General features: G+C 45.2%; 1 protein-coding gene across 4 annotated transcripts in view; it reads right to left on the reverse strand.

Annotated features, from left to right (window-relative positions):
- Nucleotides 1-15,828, reverse strand: part of ENTPD4 (ectonucleoside triphosphate diphosphohydrolase 4) — a 187,105-nt gene that overhangs the window by 26,174 nt on the left and 145,103 nt on the right. For all 4 annotated transcript variants that reach the window (XM_069214124.1, XM_069214123.1, XM_069214122.1 and 1 more), the window contains exon 9: nt 1,871-2,037. In XM_069214124.1, coding sequence (XP_069070225.1) covers nt 1,871-2,037 — 167 coding nt within the window. The remainder of the gene's footprint in view (nt 1-1,870; nt 2,038-15,828) is intronic.

The raw sequence follows: 15,828 nt of genomic DNA on the forward strand, positions 1-15,828 counted from the left end.
TATCTCAGGCATGACTTTCTTTTCTATTGTGATTGTTAAGACAGAGAATGGCCCTGTGAATGCTCGGGAGACATGCTTCCCAGACTCAAATTCATCAAATCAAGCTGTAGATTGTTCTTCCCCCCCAACCCCCCCCCCCCTCCACCTCAGCCCACATTATGACCACATGTGTGTGATAGGGGCAACTGTCACACAGTTTAAGACCCATAGAGGAATAGGCGATATCCTCGCAAAGAAATATGCTGCTTAGAAGATAATCTGTGAAGGAGCTAAGGCAGGACGAACTAAAGGTGTTCTCCGCAGCACCAAGGAAGGATGTGCACCACATTGCGAGAGTGAGACCCATGAATGAGCAAAATTATGTAACCCCCCCTTTGGAATGGAAAGTAGTCATGTTCAGTCGAGTTGTAAGACTGAGCACCAAGGAGCCATGCAGAGCTGAGAGACTGGACTGCAATCCATAGCCCTTGCACCCCTGAAAAAGAAACTATGAATTCCGTAGAATCACAGTGACCGAGGCGTACACTAAGACCTAATTTCTCGCCACGATACGCACTGCAACTGCACAGCAGCCCCCTCGACGAGTTCAGAAGCTGCATTCCCCTACCAGTTATACCACACTGGTGTCATAGTCACTTCTCATACACCAGTCTGCAGGGGCAGGGCAGGATCAGTGCTCCTTGTGATCCATGGGCTGTACAGCGCACACCTCGTACAGCTGTGCTGCAACACCCAACGACACAGGCACTGCATGCACCTCCAATGAATTATTAAGACAATGCAAGTGTACTATGCGGACCCAGAAAGAGGAGTAACAAATTCCTCCTTAACAAGGAGAAAATATATCACAAATGTCTTGCCCACGATGTAGTCAGCCTTCCCCAGAGACCACCCAGGTGCCGACCCTTCCATGGGAAGAACCATGGATTGATACAAACTGCTCCATGAACAATACCAAATAGGTTGTTTCAGGGGAACAGCCCTAACTGTTTCCCCAGTAACGTCTAAAAGTTATGAGTATAGCCAGTGTAACTTACTACCCCGTTAATATTATGTTTGGTATTATGCTGAGTGTTGTGAGTAAAGTATTCTCTTTCAAACACTAAACACTGGCTGGACAAAACGTTATTGACTTGTAATGGCTGATTTGAGTGCTGAGTATCTAACCTCACACAACCCCCAGAGTAAGTTTTGTGCTGCTCTACTTCATCCTCCTGAGGGTTAAGTGCTATGTGGGACTACTTGGTGCTTAGTGTAGGATTCAAAAGTAAAAGACACCAGTGATAAAAAGCTCTGATTGACATGATCTGAATCCAGTAACCCTAGTCTCCCCTGGAACCCCTGAAAAAAGCCTCCCCTGTAATTTATGGGGCTTTTGTGCACAGATTTGCAGAGATAAGGGGGCCATATGGGACTGATCTGTGTTTCTGGTTCCTGCTTACTAAGTCCACCTGCCCCGGGTGGACGCCACTTAATGCTGATCTTCAAATCTCATTAGCAGAACAATAGCTGGATCAGTCAATAGACGTCATGGTTGTTTGGGTGTTCTCTTCATTATTATGTGACTGAACATGCTGTGGGCTGAATCCTTCACATTCCTGTTAATTGACGTGGTTCTTCATGGTCACACATTTTCTAGGTCACTTAAATCCTTTTCAGTTATGGAGCACCGAGGTGAACACCTTTCTAAAAGTGGTCTGTTTGGAGCTGTGTACGTTGATGGAATTAATTTGCTGACTTTTGGTAGAAAATAATAACCACTGAAAAAATCCATATTCACGCCACCAATCCCCAACTACATTAAGTGTTTTCCCAAGTTGAGTCCCTAGGAACGGCTTAGAATTGCAATAAAGGCACAGTTGTACTCTACCGGTTTCTCTGCACTGTGTTGCTAAAGATGTATTCTTCATATCTCTGTCGGGCAGCATTGCCACCGAACCCGAGGAAGGTAGCCACATAAACCCGGTAGACATGCTCTGTCTGGTGGGCATCACAGCCTAAGTTAAACTCAGCAAGCAGATTTTTTGCCACTTCTTCCTGTAGTAATCAAAAGACAAGCAGATGTTACAAAGCAATCTAACAGACACGCTTCATTCCTTTCTAATACTCAATCCTTATCGGCCAATTAGACCTGTAATTTATATTCCAACACCCTTCCGTGGTGCATTAATAGAGTCGACACATACAACATGCCCATCCTCCAACTAAGCACATTGTTCTGAACTACAGCAAAGGTGTGTGCAATCAATAGATTATGACCTGTAACTTTATGGCAAGGTAAAATGTTCCTAAGAAAATTAACGAGAGGAACATAATATTAATCGTGGTCACAAAGCTCAGAACATAATACACATTTTACCCAGAAATCAGCATCAGGTATCAACGTGTATTCCATTCGAGTATATGTTGCTATTCAGACAGCTTTCTGCCATGGCTCAGTTCAGTAATAACTAACGTGACAAGGGAAGGGCATTATGGGTACACTGGACAAGTAGCCGCGAAAAGACGCAACAGAACCAAATGTCACCCACTGCTTTTAGGCCTTGCATGACTAAAATATTTTTAATTCACTTTTTTTTCTTATTGAATATGATGCGATGTTAAGTTTGTAGCTTCTGAACATGACTTTCTTTGCAACGGAATAAAGTGACTTTGTTCAATTGCGGACAAATGAAAAATATGAGGCATATTTGCTAAACGGATGGTGGCTACTAAATGACCACATCACTTCTCCATATGCAAAAAGTCACGACAATGGTGATGCAACTGATATCAAGAGAGCTCAAGAGAATGAAGTGTGTGCATCGCCACTTTTATTTGTAGTATGATGAAATCAGACCTGAGCCCTTTCTGTGCGCAGCTGCTTTTCTGGTAAGTGCGTTAGCATTTTAGAAAGGTGTTCAGTACACAGCTGGCATAGTTTACATGGGGCTCAAAAATTCTAGAAATTCGTGAGAATGTGAGTCATTATATTCTATAGCCAGAGTGTGACATCTAAAGAATCTATGAGTTAACACCAAACTAGCTGGTCCATATTACACTTACGGTATGTATGTTAAATAAGTCCAAGGGCATAAAGGACATCACATTTCGCTACTGTTCATTAATCCATTGTTTCTCATCATTACTAACATGCAAGGCAACAAATAAGTCTATGTCAGGACCAGAGGCTTGGATTACGCTGTTCATTCTTCTACTCTAATTACAGCAGCATTATTCTAAAACAACAATAACCAAACTACACTTCCCATGAACCAAAGGGGAAGAAAAGAAAATCAATTCCATCCACTCAGTATGATGCACTCCCCTTAATCCAAGCTTGACAATACTCCAGCTTCCTCTCTTCGCTGCTCCGGGCAACATCAAGATAAGTGGCAGGACCTTAGTGCCTTCAGATTACTTGTTTTGTGATTATTGTTTGTTGCATTGGGCCTCGGTCCTTGCCTTCTTTATTATGTGTTGTTGCTTATAACTCATTGTGCTTCATCTGTAGATTCGAGCGCGCATGCATTTTGTACCCTGCGGTAATCTCTCTGTGGGCTTTTACCCATGCCCACCACACGCCCGTCAATTTTGTTGGTTTGTGGGCTTGGCTTTTAAAATTTGCTTGTTTAATTTGTAAAAGGCATGCATATGTCATGCCTTTTCCGGTGTTTAGCCCTCCTCAAGAGCACTGGTAAACTACTGAAAACATACAAGGCTCCATGTTTTCCACATTGCTTCTGGACTACTTTTTCTTTTTATTTCCTACGCAGCACGATCTCGCTGGGCAGTAGTCGTGCGCTTTGCATGACATCGACCCTGTTACATAGACAACAGCATAACTTACCAATACGTTTAAGAGCGAAGTTCTGTTTCCTTTTGTGTGCTCCTTCATGTTCATGGTGAGGCGCTTTAAATCGGCTTGCTTATGTAAAACTATATTACTTTTCATTTTCAAATTATGTCAAGAAAAGTCCGGTTAGGACTTTAGAATGCTAATTGCTCTAAGTGGAACAAATGCGAGACCCATTGCATTGCAAATGCTTCTTGCTAATGTGGCCGTAGGAACACCCTGTTGCACCTTTGCGGACGCTTTTGGTTCAAATAGTGATGCTGTGGCCTTACAGGGTCCTGGGTGCGGAGCGGTCCTCTGGCTATGAGGGGCCGCAACCCAAAAAAGCTGATCGCATATTCTAGCCTCCCAGTGCTATCTCGGTTTTAACAGTTCGGAGCAGCACGTCCAGCAGTGCCTTGGCCCTGGGAGTATCTCTATGAGATTCACACAAGCCTGACAGCCTGGAGACTTGACACCCCAGCTGGGGTCTGTAAGTGTGGCTTGCTCAGCAAACCCACGATGCAGGCCAAAAAGGACACCGACCCACACTGGTGTTTACATTGAGTTTTTCTTCCCCCTTAAAACCAGTGGGCCTTTAGGTGTCCCCAACATATTGTTCCTTCATTGGCCTTGTGAGCGGACAGTTCAGATTTACCTGGGTCTCCCCAGATTAATTCCTACCCCTATATTGCAGGAATCTGCTGAGACATACCTAGAGAAAGAAAGCATTACTTACCTCTCAGTGGATGAAAACTTCTGTGAAGTGGTGGATGCATCCAACCACAGGATTGTGTCCGGGGCGGTGGCGCCCGTAGAGCAGAAAATTCTGCAAATGGCAGAAAACTACTTTAAACCCCTTTCCCCGAGGGAAGACCTCTCTGGACCTGTGCTCCCTATATCTCTAGGGCTGCCTGACGCCCCCGCAGAGAACAAGCAATAGCATGCACACGCCCTTCAGATCGACCTAGACACTTTTGGCTCAAGAGAGCCTTTATCAGCTACTCTCATCCCCTGGGTTTGCAGCCTCCAGCCGGGGGACCGATGAGGGGCATCGGCCATCCACTCCTCCCTTACCAGACCTCTTACATTGGGATGATTGCCCCAGAGCCTCTGATGGGGATACTGAACAGGACTGTCCCTGGCGCCCCTCCAGTGCCACGGACTTGGCAGACAGTGATCACACCTCAGGGGCAGGTAGTACCACCTCAGGGTCAGACATGCTTGACCCAGACAAATTGATGCATCCCCGCTCAGCAGAACGAGCCCTGGCAGAGAAAGTAGCCAACTATGTGGCAGGGTGACTTAGGAAACACCTAGATAAGGAGATACGTAACCGCCTCTGGGCAGAGTGCCTGTGTCCATCTCTGGACAGCAAAGTGGCACTAACTCAGGAGATGGATGCCTGAATGGCTACCTTCCTGGCCAAATACGTTAGAAACCTGAAGAAAGGGATTGACTGATCCTGACGCTCCTGCCAGGATAATCTTCTTGACATTTCTGGCCCCCTATTCAAAATACTACACATGGCCAAAAACCCCAAAGTCACAGGTTCCCTCATCTCCCCTGAATCACTTTCAGGTTGGGCACAACAGGCCATCATATTCCTAGAGGACACCAACTGCGCCATCTCCACTGAGAGGCGCAGGTCCCTGCTAATAAAGATATATCCTAAAATAATGGACCTGGCGACCTCAGAAGCTGGTTCCAATTGTCCAAGGGGGATTTTTCAGTCATCCCTTCATAAGAGAGCTAGGAAAATTTGCACCCACATTCAATTTCCTGGACAACTGTTAATCACCCACATCTTTACTCCTCGGGTTTTCACTAGGGGTGGTCGTGGCAGGGGGCGTTCGGATGGCCGGTCGATCAAAGTACCAAGCCTGCCTCAGGGGCCAAGGAGCCAGACATGGCCAGTGGCAGGACCCTGCTAAGTTTGAGAACTTCTACCCTACCAAATGGCATCAGCAGCCTAAACCTCTCTCAAGTTGAATGTACAGTCTTTATCCCAGTACGGCTGGTGGGGCAGCCTGGCAGATTTTGCGCACAATGGAGGGGGACAATCACACCAGACTTCTGGGTCCATCAAACGGTCCGGGCCTTTTGAAAAGAATATTTCTCTGGTCATACTCCACCATAGAGGACACAGAAGTTAAAGCTCTTCTCTCAAATGGGGAGACAGTTCAGGCTTCCCCTCAATGCAATGGATTTGTCAGCAATCTCTTCCTTGTGGGGAAGAGCGATGGGGATCAATGCCCCATTATCAACTTCAAGGAGTGTCTTCTTCTGAACTACTTCGAGCTTCAGATCTCGGTGACAGTGGAACACCTCCTAGGGCAAGACGACCAGATAGCAGACTAGCAATCCCAAAACTGGCAGGATGCAGGCCTATGGAAGCTGGACCCTCTGGTTTGCTGGAAACTTCAGGCATGGTGGGGCCCATTCACAGTCGACCTCTTGGAGTCTCCCATGGACCATCAACAGGATCAACCCCAATGCGGTGGCGAACAATGCTTTCCCACAAGACTGGCAAAAGGAACAGGGGGATGCTCTTTCACCATTCGCTATGATAATGCAACTGTTTGCGCATGTTTGGAGACAAGCAGGTGGACCTGGTCGTAGTGACCCGAAAGTGGAGATCTCAAGTGTGATATCTGGTTCTGATGGAACTTTCTTGGGATTCTCCAATCCGTCGACCCCAGCTTCCAACTCTTCTCCGGGATAATGCGGGGAAGTCCCCATCATCTGGTTCTTGACAGTACACTACATCTCATGGTGTAGAGTATTACCCGGATCGATGGAAAGTCCCAGGAGTTTCATGACACGCTGCTTCTTTCCTCTCCAAAGCATGGGTGGACAGCACCATCAAACAGTAAAGATCAGCATGGCCTTTATGGTTGGGTTGGTGCCACCAGAGACTTCTGGATCTCGTGAGGACAGACATTGTCCATGTCCTGAATTTCCTTGGCTCCCTCGCCTCAGAAAGTATGGCATACAGGTCCATTACCACATTCAAGTCATTCTCATATTTGGGATCAACCAGTGGGAAAATATTCCCTGGTCCGCAAACTTCTCAGGGGCATCCGTGTATCTCTTCCCCCAGAACCAAGGAATTCCATCCTTTGGGATGTTAATAAGGTCTTCAATATTTTCCTCTCTTGGCTTCCAACAGACACCTCTCCAGGAAGGAAATGTCAGCAAAACTAGCTACATCGCTGTGCCTAGTGTCTGGTAAGAGTGTCTGATACCAGATCACTGGACGTAACAGGTAAAGTATTTATCCCGGAAGGGGTTACTTTCCATGTCTCTCGAAGAACGAAATGTAATGCTTGTATTGTGTCATACTCAGCTTTTCCAAATAACCCCAAACTTTGTGTGGTTCAAAGCTTTAAGGCTTACGAGGCCTTGACAGAGAACATCCGTCCCCCAGAGGAACAAGAACTGCTCATCACCCTTAGGAAACCCCAAGGGTCTGTCTCCTCCCTGACTATTGCCAGATGGGTCAGAAGTGCTATGCAAGAAACAGGCATTGACACAAAGATCTTTGGGGTGCATTCCGTGCGAGACCCAATGGTGTTCAAGGCGTTTAGTTTGGGATCACACCTGGAGGACATCCTCAATGAGACTGACAGGTTATCAGACTCCATATTTAAAAGATGAAACTTTAAGCCAGTCCCCAGCATTGCGGCGTTAGTGGTGGATAAGCTTTAAAATTGCGTAATCCTTGCCTCCAGTCCCGACATAGAATGAAAAATGTCTTAGCTGTCGTAATGGAAAGTTTCAGTTCTACAAAGGACATGGAGGAGAGGATTAGCCATTGTCTCCCATCTGAATGGACATGAAGATTACGCTCATTACATGTGAGTATCTCATTTTTCTGCATGTGCACGCTCAACTGGTTTAATTGATACCTCAATGTTAGTGTTATGGTTATTTGTACATGATGTTCAACACTTTATTGGTGTCCTCAGAATTGTAATCTAGAATATTAATCATGCATCAGTTTTTCCATAGGAGCAGACTCTTCTAAGCAACAATAAAGATTGAATCTTTTGGCAGCTTCTATCGCTGGAAGAAAGAGGAAGCAGGAGTGCTGTCAAGCATGGATAAAAGGGACTCCTGTTTACTGACTGGATGGAACTGATAATCTTTTCTTTCTCAACTGATCATGAGAAATGTAATATGGTAATGGTCGTTTTATAAGGCTGCTGTAATAAAAACTGAAGAAAGAACAGCGTAATCCATGCCTCTGTGTCATAACACTTTCCGTTATGATAGCTAGGAAATGTTAATTCTAAAAATATATTAATAGCTGTAGAGTAGCATCCATTCATGTTCAAGATAAGAGACTGAATGGTCTCTGATACCCAAAGCCGCTGACCAAATTTGACCATTATGCCTTCAAGTAAGATCACTAATAGTACCATACATTAATGGAAGAGATGTTTATTCAAGCATTTTCACCAGAGAAAGGTTAACTTGCATGCACAGCAGAAACAAGGCGAATGTTAACAAAACACAAATTATATCTCTTTATAGAAGCAGACATCGTAATCTCAAAACAGCCTTTGTTATGTTAAAAAGTGTGGGGGGGGGATGGTGGGGGTAGTGGAGACATCCTCGGCATTAATGGAAGAAATGTGTGTATGTGCTAATGTGAGCACCGGCTGACACTCTCGAACATTATAGTTAATCCTTTGTGTTACTGTTGTCTGTTGAGATATTGAAAGCTGCTAAATAAAGCCTTAATGCTTTACTACAAATAGGTCTGCAAGTGCATGCACACCATCTGAAACTGAACAAGTTGGTTTTAATAACGCCATGGTGTAGGACAACTGTGAAGTGCAACATGGAGTTTTCAAATTCATGTGGTGCAGACGTGCCTGCCAGCAAGAACAGTGTTCAATGAGGTCTTGGGTTAAGGAAAGGTGTGCAGTTTATTTCCACTTCACTGTTACATGAGGAAAGATGTTGCACACTTTTCCTAACAGACCATACTGGCTCATATTGTAAATAAAAGGGAATGAAAATGTCACTTACCCAGTGTACATCTGTTCGTGGCATCAGTCGCTGGAGATTCACATGTTCTGCATAGCTCGCCATCTGGTGTTGGGTCGGAGTGTTACAAGTTGTTTTTCTTCGAAGAAGTCTTTCGAGTCACGGGACCGAGTGACTCCTCCTTCTGTCTCCATTGCGCATGGGCGTCGACTCCATCTTCGATTGTTTTCCCCGCAGAGGGTGAGGTAGGAGTTGTGTTGTAGTAATAGTGCCCATGCAATGGAGTGACTAAGTATGTACCTATTTAAGGTTAAAATAATATATATACAAATGTACAAAGTTGAAGCTAACTTCCAAACTGCTACAGGCTCCCGGGGAGGTGGGTGGGCACATGTGAATCTCCAGCGACTGATGCCACGAACAGATGTACACTGGGTAAGTGACATTTTCAGTTCGATGGCATCTGTCGCTGTAGATACACATGTTCTGCATAGACTAGTAAGCAGTTATCTCCCCAAAAGCGGTGGCTCAGCCTGTAGGAATGGAAGTGGTTTGAAATAATGTTCTTAACACGGCTTGACCTACTGTGGCTTGCTGTGCGGATAACACGTCTACACAGTAGTGCTTGGTGAACGTGTGTGGCGTAGACCATGTGGCTGCCTTACATATTTCTTGCATTGGGATGTTTCCTAGAAAGGCCATGGTAGCACCTTTTTTTCTGGTTGAGTGTGCCCTTGGTGTAATGGGCAGTTGTCGTTTTGCTTTAAGGTAGCAGATTTGGATGCATTTAACTATCCATCTGGCTATACCTTGTTTTGATATTGGGTTTCCTGCATGAGGTTTTTGGAATGCAATAAATAGTTGTTTAGTCTTTCTGATGTTTTTCGTTCTGTCAATGTAGTACATTAATGCTCTTTTGACATCTAATGTATGTAGTGCCCTCTCAGCTACGGAATCTGGCTGTGGGAAGAACACTGGTAGTTACACTGTTTGATTTAGGTGGAACGGTGAAACAACCTTTGGTAAAAAATTTGGATTAGTCCTTAGGACGACTTTATTTTTGTGTAGTTGTATAAAAGGTTCTTGTATTGTAAACGCCTGAATTTCGCTTACTCTTCTTAGAGATGTAATGGCGATGAGAAATGCAACCTTCCAGGTTAGGAACTGTATTTCGCAAGAGTGCATGGGTTCAAAAGGTGGACCCATGAGTCTTGTTAAGACAACATTTAAGTTCCATGAAGGAACAGGTGGTGTTCTTGGTGGTATAATTCTTTTAAGGCCTTCCATGAATGCTTTAATGACTGGTATCCTATATAGGGAAGTTGAATAGGTAGTCTGAAGGTATGCAGATATTGCCGCAAGGTGTATTTTAATGGAAGAGAAGGCTAGGTTAGATTTTTGTAAGTGAAGCAAGTAACCCACTACGTCCTTTGGAGTTGCGTGTAACGGTTGGATCTGATTATGATGGCAGTAGCAGACAAACCTCTTCCATTTACTTGCATAGCAGTGCCTAGTGGACGGCCTTCTGGCTTGCTTTATGACGTCGATACATTCTTGAGTAAGTTGTAAGTGTCCAAATTCTAGGATTTCAGGAGCCAGATTGCTAGATTCAGCGATGCTGGATCTGGATGTCTGATCTGTTGGTTGTGTTGTGTTAACAGATCCGGCCTGTTGGGCAATTTGATGTGGGGTACTACTGATAGGTCTAGCAGTGTTGTGTACCAGGGTTGCCTTGCCCAAGTTGGTGCTATTAAAATGAGTTTGAGTTTGTTTTGACTCAATTTGTTTACCAGATAAGGAAGGAGAGGGAGAGGAGGAAAAGCGTAGGCAAATATCCCTGACCAGTTCATCCATAGGGCATTGCCTTGTGACTGCCTGTGTGGGTATCTGGATGCGAAGTTTTGGCATTTTGCATTCTCTCTTGTTGCAAACAAGTCTATTTGAGGTGTTCCCCAGAGTCTGAAGTAAGTGTTTAGAATTTGGGGGTGAATTTCCCATTCGTGGACCTGTTGGTGATCTCGAGAGAGATTGTCTGCAAGTTGATTCTGGATCCCTGGAATAAACTACGCTATTAGGCGAATGTGGTTGTGAATTGCCCATCGCCATATCTTCTGTGCTAGAAGGCTCAACTGCGTTGAGTGTGTCCCCCCCTGTTTGTTTAGATAATACATTGTTGTCATGTTGTCTGTTTTGACAAGAATGTATTTGTGAGTTATAATTGGTTGGAAAGCCCTTAATGCTTGAAAAACTGCTAGCATTTCTAGGTGATTTATATGCAGTTTTGTTTGATGTACGTTCCATTGTCCTTGTATGCTGTGTTGATCGAGGTGTGCTCCCCACCCTGTCATGGAAGCATCTGTTGTTATTACGCATTGTGGCACTGGGTCTTGGAATGGCCGCCCTTTGTTTAAATTTATACTGTTCCACCATAGAAGCGAGAGGTAAGTTTGGCGGTCTATTAACACCAGATCTAGAAGGTGACCCTGTGCTTGTGACCATTGTGATGCTAGGCACTGTTGTAAGGGCCTCATGTGTAGTCTTGCGTTCGGGACAATGGCTATGCATGAAGACATCATGCCTAGGAGTTGTAATATCATCTTTGCTTGTATTGTTTGTGTTGGATACATGCGTCGTATGATCTTGTTGAAATTTTGAATTCTTTGTGGACTTGGAGTGGCTACTCCTTTTGTTGTGTCTATTATGGCTCCCAGGTATTGTTGTACTTTGCAAGGTAAAATGTTGGATTTTGCAAAGTTGACGGTGAACCCTAGTTTGTAAAGGGTTTGTATGATTTGATTTGTGTGTTGTAAGCACTTTGTTAGTGAATTGGTTTTGATTAGCCAGTCGTCTAGATACGGGAATACATGTATTTGCTGCCTTCTGATGTGTGCAGCCACTACTGCTAGACATTTTGTAAAGACTCTTGGTGCGGTTGTTAAACCAAAAGGCAATACTTTGAATTGGTAATGTATTCCTTTGAATACGAACCGTAGGTATTTCCTGTGCGACGGATGTATTGGTATATGGAAATACGCGTCTTTGAGGTCTAAGGTTGTCATGTAGTCCTGTAGTTTTAGCAATGGTAACACTTCTTGTAGCGTGACCATGTGAAAGTGGTCTGATTTGATGTAGGTGTTTAGTATTCTGAGGTCTAGGATTGGTATCAGTGTTTTGTCCTTTTTTGGTATTAAGAAGTACAGTGAATAGACTCCTGTGTTTGTTTGTGTGTTTGGTACTAATTCGATTGCATTCTTTTGCAATAGTGCTTGAACTTCTATTTCCAGGAGTTCGGAATGTTGTTTTGATAAATTCTGTGCTTTTGGTGGTATGTTTGGAGGGAATTGTAGGAATTCTATGCAATAACCATGTTGGATAATTGCTAAGACCCAAGTGTCTGTAGTTATTTCCTCCCATGCTTTGTAATAATGACCTATTCTTCCCCCCACTGGTGTTGTGTGGAGGGGGTGAGTGACATCTGAGTCACTGCTTGGTTGTAGGGGTTTTTGGGCTTTGAAATTTTCCTCTATTCCTAGGGGATTGCCCTCCTCTGTATTGGCCCCGAAAGCCTCCCTTGTACTGTCCCTGGTAGCTGGACGGTGTTGCCTGCGAGGTGCTGGCTTGTGTGGCCTGACCCCGAAACCCCCCTCTAAAGGGTGTCTTGCGGAAGGTGCTGTAGGTTCCTCTGCTCTGCGGGGAATAGAGTGCGCCCATGGCTTTAGCAGTGTCAGTGTCTTTTTTAAGTTTTTCGATTGCCGTGTCCACTTCTGGTCCGAACAGTTGTTTTTCGTTGAATGGCATATTGAGCACTGCCTGCTGTATCTCTGGTTTGAACCCAGACGTTCTTAGCCATGCGTGCCTTCTAATGGTCACAGATGTATTAATTGTTCTTGCAGCTGTGTCTGCTGCGTCCATAGAAGAACGTATCTGGTTATTTGATATGTTCTGCCCTTCCTCAACCACCTGCTTTGCCCTCTTTTGTAGTTCCTTGGGAAGATGCTCGATGAGGTGTTGCATCTCATCCCAATGGGCTCTGTCATAGCGCGCAAGTAGTGCTTGAGAGTTAGCGATGCTCCACTGGTTTGCAGCTTGTACTGCGACTCTTTTCCCAGCTGCATCGAACTTGCGGCTCTCTTTATCTGGGGGTGGTGCATCCCCAGATGTGTGGGAGTTGGCTCTTTTCCGAGCTGCTCCTACTACGACGGAATCTGGTGGCAGCTGTGTGGTGATGAAAACAGGGTCCGTAGGAGGTGCCTTATACTTCTTTTCCACCCTTGGCGTTATTGCCCTACTTTTGACCGGCTCCTTGAATATTTCCTTTGCGTGCCGAAGCATACCTGGCAGCATAGGCAAGCTTTGGTAGGAGCTGTGGGTGGAGGAGAGGGTGTTGAATAAAAAGTCATCCTCGACTTGTTCTGAGTGGAGGTTTACGTTGTGGAATTGTGCTGCTCTAGCCACCACTTGAGAGTATGCTGAGCTGTCTTCTGGTGGTGAGGGCTTTGTTGGATATGCCTCCGGACTGTTGTCCGACACCGGGGCGTCATATAAGTCCCAAGCGTCTTGATCCTGGTCACCTTGGCTCATGGTGGTGTGAGCCGGGGAATGTGACGGAGTTTGCGCTGGTGAGACGTTAATTACAGGTGGAGGAGAGGGTGGCGGAGTCACCTTTTTCACCATTTTTGTCTGTGGCGCCTGGTCTGTTTGAAACTCCAGTCTCCTTTTTCTCCTAATAGGGGGAAGGGTGCTTATTCTTCCCGTTCCCTGCTGTATGAAAATACGTTTTTGCGTATGGTGCACTTCGGTGGATTGCAGCTCTTCCTCAAACCTATGCTTTTGCATCTGAGAGGACAGTGATTGTTCCTCTGTATAAGAGCCTGGACCTGGGTCGGTTACGGGTTGTTTCGGCACCGAAACCCTGCCTGTATCTCTTTTCGGCTCCGAGGTGGCTTTTTTCTTTTTTGGCGTCGAAACCTCTCGGCGTCGATCTTCGTCGGTGCCGCTGTCTCGGCGTCGAGCCGCTTCTACACCGCTATCTCGGTGTCGTTGCTTTTCTCCAGCACTTTCTCGATCCCGAGAAGGCTGCGTGCCGGTGTCTCGACCGGAGTCGGACGATCTCTGCACTGTTTTGGCCTTTTTCGGTGCCGATGGTCGGTCACCGAATTTATGGGTGGAGCCATGGCCTGGTGGCAGTGGCGTCCCCTGGGCCTTGTCACTTTTCTTCTGTGTTGTTTTCGACGTCTTACTCACGGTTCTTTGATCGTCGAATTCCTCGGAGTCCGATTCGTGGATCGAAAAGGTTTCTTCTTCCTCTTGTTCCTCGAACTCTCGGTGCGCTGTCGGCGTGGACGCCATCTGAAGTCTCCTGGCTCGACGGTCACGGAGTGTCTTTCGGGACCGGAACACACGACAGGCCTCGCAAGTCTCTTCACTGTGCTCAGGCGACAGGCACAGGTTACAGACCAAATGTTGGTCTGTATACGGGTATTTGTTGTGGCATTTGGGACAAAAACGGAACGGGTCCGTTCCATCAACGTTGTTCGACACGCGGTCGGGCCGACCAGGCCCCGACGGGGGATCGAAAACTACCCCGAAGGGCACCAGAGCGCGTCGATCTTCGATGCGGTGTTGACTCTAACTACGCCGATCGCGAACGCAACAATACCGACGAAAATCTTCCGATATTAACTAACTTTCCGTTCCGAAACTCGGAGCGACAGGAACACGTCCGAACCCGATGGCGGAAAGAAAACAATTGAAGATGGAGTCGACGCCCATGCGCAATGGAGACAGAAGGAGGAGTCACTCGGTCCCGTGACTCGAAAGACTTCTTCGAAGAAAAACAACTTGTAACACTCCGACACAACACCAGATGGCGAGCTATGCAGAACATGTGTATCTACAGCGACAGATGCCATCGAACACATTGTTTCTATTCATAGTTTGCCCAAGAATCCCTCTTAGAATACTGGGTAGACAGATCTACATGTATATGCACATTTGCATACAAATGGGTCACTTTCTGACCAGCATTTAGTATGAATCAACAAATGGCATGCCAAGTTGAAGGAACAATGTTGTGGCTGAGAATAATTTTGCCTACCCATGCAACAAGCGTACGTGTCTAAACCTCTGGATCACTGATGATGACAGAGCATCGATGTGGATGTGCCTGAATAGGAAGTCCTCAGATATTGGGTCTAAAACAGACTAGCTGTAATTATCTTACGTTGTGTATCTTACCTCTGTAAACCAAATAAGGGCCTCATCAAATGTCCTGAAATGGGCTCATCAAAATTTGCCCAACTTTCCAAGTTGTTTGCTTTCCTGCTATATTTCCCGATATATTGCTATAGTTTATTCAAGGAATAAGAGGAGTTTGGGCTGGAGGTTCTGATCCCGGCGTGAGAAGTTTCATTTTTGTACCACCTAACTAATTTTGGAAAACATTCGTCAATGAAGGCTGGAGTACATTGGAGGTATTTGTTTTAAAATTTCAAGCTCTGACCTTTAGCGGTTAGCTTGACTAAGAGGCAGGAATCATCCAGCTATAAATGACTGCTTTAGGGAATGAGGTCTAGATCCATACTATAATTAAATCTGGGAATTTAAGGTATTCAATATGTGGGTTGTGGGCTCACAAAAAGTAAATCTAGCTTTATGTATTGGGTTTGGCCAATACAATATTACCTAAATCGTTTTGGAGCTCAGTTAGACAATCTTCTGACAGATCGTAGATGGACCACTAGAAAGGAGATATCATTAAAACTCTAAATTGTAACCAATCTGACATCTGCGGCTGATTTCCGCCAGAAAACAAAAAGGTAAAAGGCTTCTTAAACATGTCACTAGCTACATTTATTTTTCAGCTAGAACCATGACATATAGAACGTACTGTAGCGTGTACCATATTAACATAAAGAAGGCTATGTATTTGATGGTTGCGAGCAACAAACAAGGAACATAATGAAAAATTCAAATTTGCTTAGCTGCCAAGACTCCTTTTCAAGACTTCTTTCGCC

The sequence above is a fragment of the Pleurodeles waltl genome, chromosome 11 (assembly GCF_031143425.1).
Source record: "Pleurodeles waltl isolate 20211129_DDA chromosome 11, aPleWal1.hap1.20221129, whole genome shotgun sequence".
Taxonomy (NCBI): domain Eukaryota; kingdom Metazoa; phylum Chordata; class Amphibia; order Caudata; family Salamandridae; genus Pleurodeles; species Pleurodeles waltl.